Raw genomic sequence first — 16,217 nt, forward strand, 5'->3', positions numbered from 1 at the left:
CGATCAAATCCAAACCGAAAAAAATTGGATTTGATCGAATCGGATTTGAAAAAAAATCCAAACCGAATGGATGATTATATGATCAAACCGAAAAAATTGGATCGGATGATTTTTGCTTCCAAAACCGATCTAATCCAAACTACGAACACCCCTACTAAAGACTAGGGGTAAGGAATGAACTGCACCTTCGTCTATAACCACCGGTGAGTCGGTGACAAATTTAACGAAAATGGCGCCAATTCCTTCACAGAATTAAGTCTGGGATTTCGGTGTGTGCACCCTATGACATACTATTCTAAATGACATTGAAAAATTATATAGAAGAATGAAGTTTCTGAAATGGATTCCTTTCTCGCTGTGCCATTAGATTGTTGTTATGTGTAAAACTTTCAATCTATTCCTATATAATTTAGTAATTTACAACACAACCTGCACCAAGAAAATCAGGCTGATGCCATCTACACAGCATATATATTACAAAGAATGAAAGATTGTTTCCTGCTTGGGTAACACCGCAAGACCAAGAGACCTACTCAACTTTCCTTGGGCAATACAAGGCGGTCTTGGCCTTCAATAAGCTTTGCGGAACGAATAATATCTCCAGATTTTATCTGGGGGAGAATATCTCTCCCAGTGGTTACGTATCTGCATATTTTAATAGTATAAAAAACAATGGAGGAAAAATTAAACTCCAAATCGAATATGTAGGAGGGTATATGAACTAACAAGGCTTACCCAAAAACTGAAAATTGCCCTTCATCGAATGATATCCCTCCCAAGCCAGCCTAAAAAAGAGGAAAAGAATAAAAAGAATGCTGACAAGGCTTACATGAATGAAAATAAGAAATGAACGAATTCAGTTTGCAAAAGGAAATCACAGCCAAGCATAAAAATTCTGCTTCCAGCTATCACTCTTGTTCTGTATATTTTGTATAACAAAAGTCCAGCAAATTCTATGAACAAATAAATGTAAGGGATGTAGTGGGGACTTACGCTTCGTTTGTCATAGAGATAGAAAAAAAACTGATAAGGTGATGAATACTCCTCAGAGCCTTCATTATGAGCCATGGCAACTGCTCCATAAACAGATAGAGGAAGAACTGGCAGTTCTCCATCCTTCAACAAGACACATATATAACAAAATAAATAAGATCAGTATCATTAACTCTGTTGAGTCTGCTGTGAAATTTTGAATAGCATAAAACAAAAACATACCTGCACACTTAATGTTGTTTTGTAAAGGGGCTCAAATTGTCCAGAGGGCATTATTTCCAAGGGAACCCTGAAACCATTGTTCTTATCAAGTCCATTATCCGAGAGAATAGCTTGGTTGGTACAGTTGAGCTTTGTGCCATTATATGCTCCATCCATCACCTGAAGGATATGTGATTGTGTGAGTGCTGTTTCCACTAGGTTGTACAATCAAATAATCTAGATGTTTAAAACGCAAACACTTAAAAACAGGAACAGTAAGCATAATTAAAACTAGATAATCTATGGCCAATCGAACAACAGTGATATTCCAATTTCCAATGAATAGACAAGTTCAATCCATGAGAATTGCAGTAACATTTGCTCTATTCCACAGCTGAAACCCCCTACTTCCTTATTTTTATCTTCCCTTATAGTAGCTTCAGCTTCACATTAAAACCGTTATTAAAAGCTGTGCACTGCCACTCTTTCATCCCTATTTAAACTATCAACCCAATAAGCCAAAACAATATAAAATTGAAAAACTTGAGAAACTCTTAATTATTTTTCTCAAGAAAAAGACTAGTTGCCTGCATTATTTACTATGATAGTATGAAAAATTCAAGAGAAATTGGAAGTAATGTTTGAGACAATAGCCATAGATCATAAGATTTCAAGTAAAAAATTGAACATTATTAGTCCACTCAGAGAACTTAGGAACTCTGACAGAATGTGGACGAAGAGTCAGAAGTGATGAAAATCAAGAGTGGTATACATAAGGGCTATAGCCATTAGTAAAATTCACAAGGTTAAAGAACTGTTCCGCTACCTTACCAGTTTTGCAAAATTCCCTGCAGTTAATGGAGCTGAGTATCCATCTAAAACAACCTGAAAACAAAGGTTAAGTATCAGCAAATTTTAATATACTGTTGTTGTAAATAGTGTCATAGAAGTCCCTCATTGTGTATATGTCTTTGTATTTCTTATATGGTTTAATATATAAATGAAATATCCTTCGTGTAGTTGACACAAGGATTACAGTCAATGCCTCTTGTATCTTGATATTTAACATGGTATCAGAGCTTGAGTGACTACAAGGTCACAAGTTTAATTCTCACCGCCCCCACTTTAAAGTGGAATTAAAATAAAAGCACAAAAGGTAAACCAAAAATTGGGCCTGTGCAATATCCACACCTCTAGCTCAATGGGCTCTTGCGAGAAGGGGTGTGTTAGGGAATAATATAAATCACTAAAAAGGCCATCACCCAACACCTTAAGGTTTTGGGTTGAAGTGGTTCTTTACATGGTATCAGAGCCTCGGTGTACCGAGTTCGATCCTCACCGCCCCCCACTTTCTTTCTAGTAGAATTTCTTTATTCGCACAGATAGGTGGGATGTTACTTTGTTGATAAGTTTTGTCCATAATCTCAGTCCTGGCCTTGATACGTTATCTGCTAAGTCACATAAATGTATTTTCCTGGGTTACCCTCGGTCACAAAAGGGTTATCGTTGTTACTCTCCCAGTCTAAATCGTTACTTTGTCTCGGCGGATGTTACTTTCTTTGAGTGTATCCCATTCTTTGACTCCTCCTTTCCCAGTGACTCTATTGCTACTCAGCTACCTATACCCCCTGTTTCAGTTCAATATATCCCTTCACCACCTCCTTCTTTAGATGTCCACGCCCCTAACCCCGCCCCTGTCCCCGCCCCTATTCCCCCCTCCAGGTTTATCATCGTCGGCAACGTCCGCCTGTTCCCCAGGACCCTGCCCCCCAGGACCCTACCCCTATTGTTACTGAGGCTCCCGTGGACTCACTTCCGTCATCATCTCCTCAAGTACATCAAGACTGCTCCTGGAAAAGGTCTTCTCTATGAAAACAAAGGTCATACCAGAGTTGTGGGATACTCAGATGCTGATTGGGCAGGTTCTCCCATTGATAGAAGATCCACCTATGAGTATTGTGTATTCGTTGGATATGACTTGATTTCCTGGAGAAGTAAGAAACAAAGTGTAGTTGCTAGATCAAGTGCTGAAGCAGAATTTCGCTCCATGCCACAGCTACCTGTGAACTCATCTGATTAAAACAACTACTGCAGGAACTCAAGTTTGGAGACACTGGCCCAGCATCTCACATTTGTAATACTCAAGCTGCTTTGCATATTGCTTCAAATCCAGTGTTTCATGAAAGGACTAAGCACATTGAGATAGATTGTCATTTCCTTAGAGAAAAGGTTCTCTCAGAAGATATAGTCACTCGTTTTGTCAACTCAAATGATCAATTAGCCGATGTATTCACTAAGTCTTTGAGAGGACCTAGGATAGATCAGATATATTAGCTTGGTGCATACGATCTATATGCTCCAGCTTGAGGGGGAGTGTTGTTGTTAATAGTGTCATAGAAGTCCCACATTGTGTACATGTCTTTGTATTTCTTATATGGTTTAATATATAAATGAAATCTCCTTCGTGTAGTTGGCAGAAGGATTACAGTCAATGCCTCTTGTATCTTGATATTTAACATAGTATCAGAGCTTGAGTGACTACAAGGTCACAAGATCAATCATCACCGCCATCCACTTTAAAGTGAAATTAAAATAAAAGCACAAAATGTAAACCAAAAATTGGGCCTGTGCAATATCCACGCTTCTAGCCCAATGGGCTCTTCCGTGAAGGGGTGTGTTAGGGAATAATATAAATCATTATAAAGGCCATCACCCAACACATTAAGGTTTTGGGTTAAAGTGGTTCTTTACATGGTATGAGAGCCTCGGTGTACCGGGTTCGATCCTCACCAACCTCCACTTTCTTTCTAGTGAAATTTCTTTATTCGCACAGGTAGGTGGGATGTTACTTTGTTGATAAGTTTTGTGCATAATCTCAGTCCTGGTCTTGATAAATTATCTGCTAAGTCACATAAATGTATTTTCCTGGGTTACCCTCGGACACAAAAGGGCTATCGTTGTTACTTTCCCAGTCGTCGTCGTTACTTTGTCTCGGCAGACGTTACTTTCTTTGAGTCTATCCCATTCTTTGACTCCTCCTCCTTCCCCAGTGACTCTGTTGCTACTCAGCTACCTATACCCCCTGTTTCAGTTCAATATATCCCTTCACCACCTTCTTCTTTAGATGTCCCCGCCCCTGTTCCCCCCTCCAGGTTTATCATTGTCGGCAACGTCCACCTGTTCCCCAGGACCCTGCCACTATTGTTACTGAGTCTCCTGTGGACTCACTTCCGTCATCATCTCCTCAAGTACATCAAGACTGCTCCTGGCAAAGGTCTTCTCTATGAAAACAAAGGTCATACCAGAGTTGTGGGATACTCAGATGCTGATTGGGAAAGTTCTCCCATTGATAGAAGATCCACCTATGGGTATTGTGTATTCGTTGGAGATAACTTGATTTCCTGGAGAAGTAAGAAACAAAGTGTGGTTGGTAGATCAAGTGCTGAAGAAGAATATCGCTCCATGCCACAGCTACCTGTGAACTCATCTGGTTAAAACAACTACTGAAGGAACTCAAGTTTGGAGACCCAGGCCCAGCATCTCACATTTGTGATGATCAAGCTGTTTTACATATTGCTTCAAATCCAGTGTTTCATGAAAGGACTAAGCACATTGAGATAAATTGTCATTTCCTTAGAGAAAAGGTTCTCTCATGAGATATAGTCACTCGTTTTGTCAACTCAAATGATCAATTAGCCGATGTATTCACTAAGTCTTTGAGAGGACCTAGGATAGATCAGATATGTAACAATCTTGTTGCATACGTTCTATATGCTCCAGCTTGAGGGGGAGTGTTGTTGTAAATAGTGTCATAGAAGTCCCACATTGTGTATATGTCTTTTTATTTCTTATATGGTTTAATATATAAATGAAATCTCCTTCGTGTAGTTGACACAAGGATTACAGTCAATGCCTCTTGTATCTTGATATTTAACATAGTATCAGAGCTTGAGTGACTACAAGGTTACAAGTTCAATCCTCACCGCCCCCCACTTTAAAGTGGAATTAAAAGAAAAGCACAAAAGGTAAACCAAAAATTGGGCCTGTACAATATCCACGCTTCTAGCCCAATGGGCTCTTGCGTGAAGGGGTGTGTTAAGGAATAATATAAATCATTAAAAAAGCCATCACCCAACACCTTAAGGTTTTGGGTTGAAGTGGTTCTTTACATGGTATCAGAGCCTCGGTGTACCGGGTTCGATCCTCACCGCCCCCCACTTTCTTTCCAGTGGAATTTCTTTATCCGCACAGGTAGGTGGGATGTTACATTGTTGATAAGTTTTGTCCATAATCTCAGTCCTGGTCTTGATAAGTTATCTGCTAAGCCACATAAATGTATTTTCCTGGGTTACCCTCGGTCACAAAAGGGTTATCGTTGTTACTCTCCCAGTCTAAATCGTTACTTTGTCTCGGCGGACGTTACTTTCTTTGAGTCTATCCCATTCTTTGACTCCTCCTTCTTTCCCAGTGACTCTGTTGCTACTCAGCTACCTATACCCCTTGTTTCAGTTCAATATATCCCTTCACCACCGCCTTCTTTAGATGTCCCCGCCCCTGTTCCCCCCTCCAGGTTTATCATCGTCGGCAACGTCCGCCTGTTTCCCAGGACCCTGCCCCTATTGTTACTGAGGCTCCTGTGGACTCACTTCCGTCATCATCTCCTCAAGTACATTAAGACTGCGCCTGACAAAGGTCTTCTCTATGAAAACAAAGGTTATACCAGAGTTGTGGGATACTAAGATGCTGATTGGGCAGGTTCTCCCATTGATAGAAGATCCACCTCTGGGTATTGTGTATTCGATGGAGATAACTTGATTTCCTGGAGAAGTAAGAAACATAGTGTAGTTGGTAGATCAAGTGCTGAAGCAGAATATCGCTCCATGCCACAGCTACCTGTGAACTCATCTGATTAATACAACTACTAAAGGAACTCAAGTTTGGAGACACTGGCCCAGCATCTCTCATTTGTGATAATCAAGCTGCTTTGCATATTGCTTCAAATCCAGTGTTTCATGAAAGGACTAAGCACATTGAGATAGATTGTCATTTCCTTAGAGAAAAGGTTCTCTCAGGAGATATAGTCACTCGTTTTGTCAACTCAAATGATCAATTAGCCGATGTATTCACTAAGTCTTTGAGAGGACCTAGGATAGATCAGATATGTAACAAGCTTGGTGCACACGATCTATATGCTCCAGCTTGAGGAGGAGTGTTGTTGTAAATAGTGTCATAGAAGTCCCACATTGTGTATATGTCTTTGTTTTGCTTATATGGTTTAATATAAAAATGAAATCTCCTTCGTGTAGTTGACACAAGGATTACAGTCAATGCCTCTTGTATCTTGATATTTAACATAGTATCAGAGCTTGAGTGACTACAAAGTCACAAGTTCAATCCTCAACGCCCCCCACTTTAAAGTGGAATTAAAATAAAAGCACAAAAGGTAAACCAAAAATTGGGCCTGTGCAATATCCACGCTTCTAGCCCAATGGGCTCTTGCGTGAAGAGGTGTGTTAGGGAATAATATAAATCATTAAAAAGGCCATCACCCAACACCTTTAGGTTTTGGGTTGAAGTGGTTCTTTACATGGTATCAGAGCCTCGGTGTACCGGGTTCGATCCTCACCGCTTCCCACTTTCTTTCAAGTGAAATTTCTTTATTCGCATAGGTAGGTGGGATGTTACTTAGTTGATAAGTTTTGTCATCTCAGTCCTGGTTTTGATAAATTATCTGCTAAGTCACATAAATGTATTTTCCTGGGTTACCCTCGGTCACAAAAGGGTTATCGTTGTTACTTTTCCAGTTTTCGTTGTTACTTTTTCTCGGCGGACGTTACTTTCTTTGAGTCTATCCCATTCTTTGACTCCTCCTCCTTTCTCAGTGACTCTGTTGCTACTAAGCTACCTATACCCCATGTTTCAGTTCAATATATCCCTTCACCACCTTCTTCTTTAGATGTCCCCGCCCCTGTCCCCCCCCCCTCCAGGTTTATCATCGTCGGCAACGTCCACCTGTTCCCCAGGACCTTGCCCCTATTGTTACTGAGGCTCCTGTGGACTCACTTCCGTCATCATCTCCTCAAGTACATCAAGACTGCGCCTGGCAAAGGTCTTCTCTATGAAAACAAAGGTCATACCAGAGTTGTGGGATACTCAGATGCTGATTGGGCAAGTTCTCCCATTGATAGAAGATCCACCTATGGGTGTTGTGTATTCGTTGGAGATAACTTGATTTCCTGGAGAAGTAAGAAACAAAGTGTAGTTGTTAGATCAAGTGTTGAAGCAGAATATCGCTCCATGCCACAGCTACCTGTGAACTCATCTGGTTAAAACAACTACTGAAGGAACTCAAGTTTGGAGACCCTGGCCCAGCATCTCACTTTTGTGATAATCAAGCTGCTTTGCATTTTGCTTCAAATGTAGTGTTTCATGAAAGGACTAAGCACATTGAGTTAGATTGTCATTTCCTTAGAGAAAAGGTTCTCTCAGGAGATATAGTCACTCGTTTTGTCAACTCAAATGATCAATTAGCCGATGTATTCACTAAGTCTTTGAGAGGACCTAGGATAGATCAGATATGTAACAATCTTGGTACATACGTTCTATATGCTCCAGCTTGAGGGGGAGTGTTGTTGTAAATAGTGTCATAGAAGTCCCACGTTGTGTATACGTTTTTGTATTTCTTATATGGTTTAATATATAAATGAAATCTCCTTTGTGTAGTTGACACAAGGATTACAGTCAATGCCTCTTATATCTTGATATTTAACATAGTATCAGAGCTTGAGTGACTACAAGGTCACAAGTTCAATCTTCACCGCCCCCCACTTTACAGTGAAATTAAAATAAAAGTACAAAAGGTAAACCAAAAATTGGGCCTGTGCAATATCCACGCTTCTAGCCCAATGGGCTCTTGCGTGAAGGGGTGTGTTAGGGAATAATATAAATCATTAAAAAGGCCATCACCCAACACCTTAAGGTTTTGGGTTGAAGTGGTTCTTTACATGGTATCAGAGCCTCGGTGTACCGGGTTCGATCCTCACCGCCCCCCACTTTCTTTCTAATGGAATTTCTTTATTCGTACAGGTAGGTGGGATGTTACTTTGTTGATAAGTTTTGTCCATAATCTCAGTCCTAGCCTTGATAAGTTATCTGCTAAGTCACATAAATGTATTTTCCTGGGTTACCCTCGGTCACAAAAGGGTTATCGTTGTTACTCTCCCAGTCTAAATCGTTACTTTGTCTCGGCGGATGTTACTTTCTTTGAGTCTATCCCATTCTTTGACTCTTCCTCCTTTCCCAGTGACTCTGTTGCTACTCAGCTACCTATACCCCCTGTTTCAGTTCAATATATCCCTTCACCACCTCCTTCTTTAGATGTCCCCACCCCTATTCCCCCCCTCCAGGTTTATCATCGTCGGCAACGTCCACCTGTTCCCCAGGACCCTACCCCCCAGGACCCTGCCCTATTGTTACTGAGGCTCCTGTGGACTCACTTCCGTCATCATCTCTTCAAGTACATCAAGACTGCTCCTGGCAAAGGTCTTCTCTATGAAAACAAAGGTCATACTAGAGTTGGGGATACTCAGATGCTAATTGGGCAGGTTCTCCCATTGATAGAAGATCCACCTCTGGGTATTGTGTATTCGTTGGAGATAACTTGATTTCCTAGAGAAGTAAGAAACAAAGTGTCGTTGCTAGATCAAGTGTTGAAGCAGAATATCACTCCGTGCCACAGCTACCTGTGAACTCATCTAATTAAAACAACTACTGAAGGAACTCAAGTTTGGAGACACTGGCTCAGCATCTCTTATTTGTGACAATCAAGCTGCTTTGCATATTGCTTCAGATCCAGTGTTTCATGAAATGACTAAGCACATTGAGATAGATTGTCATTTCCTTAGAGAAAAGGTTCTCTCAGGAGATATAGTCACTCGTTTTGTCAACTCAAATGATCAATTAGCCGATGTATTCACTAAGTCTTTGAGAGGACCTAGGATAGATCAGATATGTAACAAGTTTGATGCCTACGATCTATATGCTCCAGCTTGAGGGGGAGTGTTGTTGTAAATAGTGTCATAGAAGTCCCACATTGTGTATATGTCTTTGTATTTCTTATATGGTTTAATATATAAATGAAATCTCCTTCGTGTAGTTGACACAAGGGTTACAGTCAATGCCTCTTGTATCGTGATATTTAACATATACCATCCACCAAAAGTTATTTATCCATGCAATATTGACCCTACTGCAATTTTGCAGTATGTTGTATTCTTTAAAATGGACCTGTTAATTATCAAGAGACAAGAGGTATTCATTGTAATCCTTGTTATATTGAACTACACAACATTAGTGCTATTATATAGCAAACCAATTGAAGAATACAAAGAGACACACTCGATGTGGGACTTCTATACTATGTACACTCAATGTGGGACTTCTATACTATGTACAGCAACACTCCCCCTCAAGCTGGAGCATATAGATCGTATGCACCAAGCTTGTTACATATTTGATCTATTCTAGGTCCTCTCAAAGACTTAGTAAATACATCAGCTAATTGATCGTTTGAGTTGACCAAACGAGTGACTATATCTCCTGAGAGAACTTTTTCCCTAAGGAAATGACAATCTATCTCAATGTGCTTAGTCCTTTCATGAAACACTGGATTTGAAGCAATATGCGAAGCAGCTTGATTATCACAAATGAGAGATGTTGGGCCAGTGTCTCCAAACTTGAGTTCCTTCAGTAGCTGTTTTAACCAGATGAGTTCACAGGTAGTTGTGGCCATGGAGCGATATTCTGCTTCAGCACTTGATCTAGCAACTACACTTTGCTTCTTACTTCTCCAGGAAATCAAGTTATCTCCAACGAATACACAATACCCAGAAGTGGATCTTCTATCAATAGGAGAACCTGCCCAATCAGCATCTGAGTATCCTACAACTCTAGTATGACCTTTGTTTTCATAGAGAAGACATTTGCCAGGAGCAGTCTTGATGTACTTGAGGATACGGATTACTGCATTTCAGTGATCTTCACAGGGAGAATTCAAGAACTGACTTACTACACTGACTGCAAAGGAAATGACTGGTCGAGTAACTGTGAGATAGTTCAGTTTCCCAACCAATCTTCTATACCTTTCTGGATCAGAAAATAGCTCCCCCTGATTTGGTAAAAGTTTAACATTTGGATCCATAGGAGTATCAACGGGCTTAGCATTTAACAATGTTGTTTCCTTAAGAATATCCATAGCATATTTTCTCTGAGATAGTACAATGCCATCTTTGGATTGGGCCACTTCTATCCCTAAGAAATATCGGAGTCTTCCAAGGTCCTTTGTTTGAAAATGATGGCACAAATGTTGTTTTATCTGAGTTATGCCATGAGTATCATTACCTGTAATGACGATATCATCAACATATACTACCAAATAAATAGAACCTGAATCAGAGTGTCTGTAAAAGACTGAGTGATCAGCCTCACTTCGAGTCATGCCAAACTGCTGTACAACAGTGCTAAACCGTCCAAACTAAGCCCGGGGAGACTGCTTTAGACCATACAAGGATCTTCGGAGACGACAAACTAGGTTAGACTCCCCCTGAGCAACAAACCCAGGAGGTTGCTCCATATAAACCTCTTCCCGCAGATCACCATGGAGGAAAGCATTCTTTATGTCCAGCTGATACATAGGCCAGTGATGAATAGCTGCCATAGTAATAAAGAGGCGAACAGAAGTCATTTTCGCCACGGGAGAAAATGTGTCACCATAGTCAAAGCCAAATATCTGAGTATAACCTTTAGCCACCAAGCGGGCCTTAAGACGGTCCACCTGACCATCCGGACCAACTTTAACCGTATATATCCATCGACAGCCAACAACAGACTTCCCAGAGGGAAGGGGAACCAGATCCCAGGTACCGCTACTCTGAAGTGCACTCATCTCATCAATCATGGCTTGTCGCCAACCAGAATGTGATAACGCCTCACCTGTAGTCTTAGGAACAGATACAGAAGAAAGAGAAGAGAGGCAAGCAAAATGGGATGGGGAAAGACGATGATAACTCAAATTTATTAAATACCTGGGAGGGGGACGAGAATCACGAGTACCTTTCCGGAGTGCAATGGGCACATCAATGTCAGACGGAAGGATCGGAGCTGCCGGAGGAGATGATGACGGAAGTGAGTCCACAGGAGCCTCAGTAACAATAGGGGCAGACTCGGGGGGGCAGGGTCCTGGGGAACAGGGGGACGTTGCCGACGATGATAGACCTGGAGGGGGGGACCAGGGGCGGGAACAGGGACGGGGACATCTAAAGAAGGAGATGGTGAAGGTATATAGTGAACTGAAACAGGTGGTAAAGGTAGCTGAGTAGCAACAGAATCACTGGGATGGGAGGAGGAGTCAAAGAATGGAATAGACTCAAAGAATGTAACATCCGCCGAGACAAAGTAACGACGAAGACTAGGAGAATAACAACGATAACCCTTTTGTGAGCGAGGGTAACCCAGGAAAATACATTTATGTGACTTAGCAAATAACTTGTCAAGACCAGGACTGAGATTGTGGACAAAACAAGTAGAACCAAAGATGTGAGGAGTGAGTGGGTACAAAGGTTGATGGGGAAACAACACAGAATGTGGTACCTGATTATGAAGTACGGAGGAAGACATCCGATTAATGAGATAACAAGCTGTGAGGACAGCATCGCCCCAATACTGGAATGGGATATGACCATGTAACAAAAGTGTCCGAGTAGTCTCAATTAGGTGACGGTTCTTGCGTTCAGCAACCCCATTCTGTTGAGGGGTGTGTGAACATGATGTCTGGTGAAGGATGCCGTGAGATGCAAAGAAGGTTTGAAACTGATGAGACAAATATTCACGAGCATTGTCACTTCGAAAAATGCGAATCGAAACACCAAATTGAGTAAGGATTTCATTAAAGAACTTGTTAAAAATAGAAAACAATTCAGACCGATTTTTCATTAAAAATAACCAAGTACATCGAGAATAATCATCAATGAAAGTTACAAAATATTTGTACCCCATAGTGGAAACGGTACGACTAGGACCCCAAATATCTGAATGAACTAAAGCAAAAGGAGACGAAAACCGACGACTGACACGATCGGGAAACGAACTACGAGTGTGCTTCCCTAACTGACACGACTCACAAGACAAACTAGATAAATTTGAGAAACGTGGGACCATCTTCTGGAACTTAGCAAGATTGGGATGACCCAACTGAGCGTGGATAGTAAGCGGAGAATCCACAACAGAGCACACTGGAACAGAAGTTGAAAGCTGATAAAGGCCATTGGACTCAGATCCGACGCCAAGTGTCCTCCTCGAGCTCCGATCCTGCAAAATGACAGACTCTTTAGTGAAAGAAATAGTACAGTCAAGGGATTGAGTCAAGCGACTAATGGAAATAAGGTTGAAAGGAGAATGAGGAACATAAAGCACATTCTCAATGAGAATAGAAGGAAAAAGGAGAACAATGCCAATCCCTTGGGACTGAACCAGTGACCCATTAGCCATAGTGATACTGGGCAAGGGACCAGACGTACAGAGAGAGGTAAATAAAGATTTATTACCAGAAATATGGTCAGATGCACCAGAATCGAGAATCCATGGACCAAGAGAGGGCGAGTGCGAAACACCAGCAAAGGAATTACCCGTGTGTGCACTAGAGGCAGTGGTACCAGGAGGTGGCTGTGATCCAGCAATCAAGGCAGAGTCCGAGGCAAGAACAGTAGTCTGAGCAAAATGAGCGAAGCGAGGAGGGCGACCATGAAGATCCCAACAACGATCAATAGTATGGCCCGACTTTTTGCAATGAGTGCAGAGAAAGCGTCTCGTAGAGGGTTTGCGTCCACGTGCAAAACCCTTGGAGACAAGGGCAGATGGGTCAATTGAAGAGGGAGCAGATACTGCAGGCTCCATAGAAGTCTTAGGTGGAATGCGAAGCAACGTAGACCAAACAGAGTCAAGCGATGGAACAGTAGTAGAGCCCAAGATCTGATCCCGGTTGACAGAATATGCCGGGGGCAAACCATAAAGAGCCATGAGCATGAAGAACGTGCTGCGTTGCTCAAGTTCTTTAGCAGGATCTGCAGCAGGCGGCAACAGTTCATTGAAATCATGAATGAGGCCCTGAACTTTTCCCAAGTAAGTAAAACAACTACTGAAGGAACTCAAGTTTGGAGACACTGGCTCAGCATCTCTTATTTGTGATAATCAAGCTGCTTTGCATATTGCTTCAGATCCAGTGTTTCATGAAATGACTAAGCACATTGAGATAGATTGTCATTTCCTTGGAGAAAAGGTTCTCTCAGGAGATATAGTCACTCGTTTTGTCAACTCAAATGATCAATTAGCCGATGTATTCACTAAGTCTTTGAGAGGACCTAGGATAGATCAGATATGTAACAAGTTTGATGCATACGATCTATATGCTCCAGCTTGAGGGGGAGTGTTGTTGTAAATAGTGTCATAGAAGTCCCACATTGTGTATATGTCTTTGTATTTCTTATATGGTTTAATATATAAATGAAATCTCCTTCGTGTAGTTGACACAAGGATTACAGTCAATGCCTCTTGTATCGTGATATTTAACATATACCATCCACCAAAAGTTATTTATCCATGCAATATTGACCCTACTGCAATTTTGCAGTATGTTGTATTCTTTAAAATGGACCTTTTCTCACTGCTTACAGATCCTATAAGAGACGAGGCCCATGAAAACAACCAATTGCTAATCATAAAGGAAAACTTACGGAGTGATTTATACCTGGATGGTGGCCGTATTTCTCTGTTCTCCCCCAACTGGAGAAAATGTAGAACCATCTCCTTTCTCAATGGTAAACTCAACAGTCCCTCTCCCTGAAAGCCTAAAAAAAATTGCGAAGATATTGATTTTCCCCCATGTTCTAAGTGTTTAATTTTCCAAAGAATTGAGCTATGAATGATTAACTGTGCAATCATTTTTAAGTTAGTCTCATGTGAAATGGTCACAGTGTATGTTCAACATTTAAGGGGGGGAAATATCTGAAATGTCCATTACAAGGATCTATGTACTAGATCAAGATAATGACTGAGGTGACTTTCAGCACGAGTCACTAACCGTGGATATTGCATGTATTGCTTCGGCAACAGAAAAGATAATCCCGGTGCCTGTTGCAACAATATCAAGTTCAGATTGTGGACATGGTTGTAATATTGTTATTGCTTAAATTCAGTCATTTTATTGGAAAAAATGAAAGTAACTACTATTGATTTCAAGGTACTATCTTATTATCTGGTTTGCAGTTGCCTCTTACCTGTAATAACTCTACCTCTGCTACAGTATCCAGTGTAGATGCAAGGTTCATTGACACTTTATCTGCATCCTGCTCCTTTATAGATTGAAGGAGAGCTTGCAAACCCCCCTGCAAAATATTGGCATCATTCTGGTAGCTTCTACAATGAACCATAACTACCAATTTCACATAATGGATGAATTACATAACATTGTTGAATATTTCATCGTACAAAAAACAGAACATAATGAACTGAGATTGAGTAGAAATAAATAGCCAAATTCAACATTCTAGTATCTTCACCCCTTTTTCTTGCATCCAGCAACCTTTTGGACACGACCACATGGTATATTGTTATATTAGCTTCATAAGAGAAACATAAACAATATAAAAATGTACTTATTTTGCAACATAAAAACTATCATGTCAAGTATAAGTTACTTAAACAAAAATCATCGTAAACATGAATGACATATAAACACTCGTATATTCCAGAAGGTGTATTTTTTTCTAAAATACCTTCCCATCTATTAGAGTTGCATGTACCATAGTACCCCTTTCCTTCAGTTCCGCTGGTATACTAGCCAATATAGAATCCTTCTCATCAACCGCTATCTGAAGTAACGAAGACAATAACACCTAATAATTAGTAACTTTGCTTCTAAAAAATAAATAAAGGATATACTTATAATTTATTTTTGTTTACAACTTCTTACAATTACATTTTAACCGTTGATTTTTATCAATATGATGTTTATAATTTATTGAAAATTAATAATTAATTAATAAATATGACCCAATAAATTACAGGGAAAGGATATACTTACCACCAAAAAAAGTTTACAACATTTACAACTAACCTAATCACAATTGATTTCTCTTAATCTAACGATTATAATTTATTGAAAATTATTGAATCGCTTTTTTTAATAATTATTAATTTCCAATAAATTATAACTGTTAAATTGACGGAAATCAACGGTGATTAAATTGGTTGTAAAAGTGGTAAACTTTTTTGATAATAAGTATATCCTGCCACCTAAATTATAATTCAGAGATTTATAAAAATCAATTATTAAGATATGGATATAAAATATCGTAGAGAAAATAGAATGTAAATATAACCGTCCCTTAAAATAAATACAAGGATGAAAAAAAAATTGAATACCTTCAAAGCTTTCTTCACATTCCCCTCCATTGATCCATAAGGTTTCCTCTGCGGAATCCTCAACAGGTACGAAATATCTTCGAGAGTGTCCTAAAAGAGGCGCAAAAAAAAGTTCAAAGATAGCAAAAACGGCAACTGCAATTCAAAAACGACAATGATGGAGAGAAACCTGAATAGCCTTCATGTTAGCGTTTGCAGGAATGGCTTTCCTGAGAGCAACTTCACCTGTTCTGGGAACCTTAGTATCTGGCGAATACAGAACAGCCTTCGCAGCAGGAGACACATACGACAACGAATCCGAAAACGGTAACAAAAGTGTAATCTGAACTGAACAAACTATGATAGGAATCGCGCTTTTGAATAGCTGGTTCATTATCCTCTCACCAATCGTTGGTGCTGACGTGTCATGCTGGTATATGAGTTCCTGCATCATTAACACACATCACTTCAGAAATGCAGCATAACACAATGTTGACAATGGTTTAGTTAAATGTACACTGTGGTGTGACCTTCGTGATGTGGTTGTGGTGGTGGTGGTGGTGTTTCTT

At 40.3% G+C, this 16,217-nt stretch overlaps 1 protein-coding gene across 1 annotated transcript; it reads right to left on the reverse strand.

Moving 5' to 3' along the window:
* Positions 1-339: 339 nt before the first annotated feature.
* On the reverse strand, positions 340-16,209 carry LOC133316156 (peptidyl-prolyl cis-trans isomerase CYP37, chloroplastic). The gene is made up of 12 exons (XM_061517877.1): positions 16,179-16,209; positions 15,839-16,093; positions 15,670-15,759; positions 15,021-15,116; positions 14,523-14,630; positions 14,327-14,376; positions 13,994-14,093; positions 2,026-2,079; positions 1,216-1,374; positions 994-1,116; positions 736-785; positions 340-645 (listed from the first exon to the last, which is right to left on the reverse strand). Exons 2-12 carry the CDS (start codon positions 16,040-16,042, stop codon positions 534-536), a joined length of 1,146 nt encoding a protein of 381 aa, XP_061373861.1. The 5' UTR covers positions 16,043-16,093; positions 16,179-16,209; the 3' UTR covers positions 340-533.
* Between the last annotated feature and the right edge of the window lie 8 nt (positions 16,210-16,217).

The sequence above is a fragment of the Gastrolobium bilobum genome, unplaced genomic scaffold, assembly GCF_033153095.1.
Source record: "Gastrolobium bilobum isolate Gb01-03AN ecotype WA unplaced genomic scaffold, APGP_CSIRO_Gbil_v1 utg4062, whole genome shotgun sequence".
Classification (NCBI taxonomy): Eukaryota; Viridiplantae; Streptophyta; class Magnoliopsida; order Fabales; family Fabaceae; genus Gastrolobium; species Gastrolobium bilobum.

Bases quoted from the DNA above. Each gene is read 5' to 3' on its own strand.
- LOC133316156 (XM_061517877.1), bottom strand. From the start codon at position 16,042: ATGAACCAGCTATTCAAAAGCGCGATTCCTATCATAGTTTGTTCAGTT. The intron at 15,760-15,838 runs GTTTCTCTCCAT...CGCCTCTTTTAG, and splicing joins CTAACATGAAGGCTATTCAG to GACACTCTCGAAGATATTTC. The intron at 2,080-13,993 runs GTATAAATCACT...CTTTGTTTTCAG, and splicing joins GAAATACGGCCACCATCCAG to GTTGTTTTAGATGGATACTC.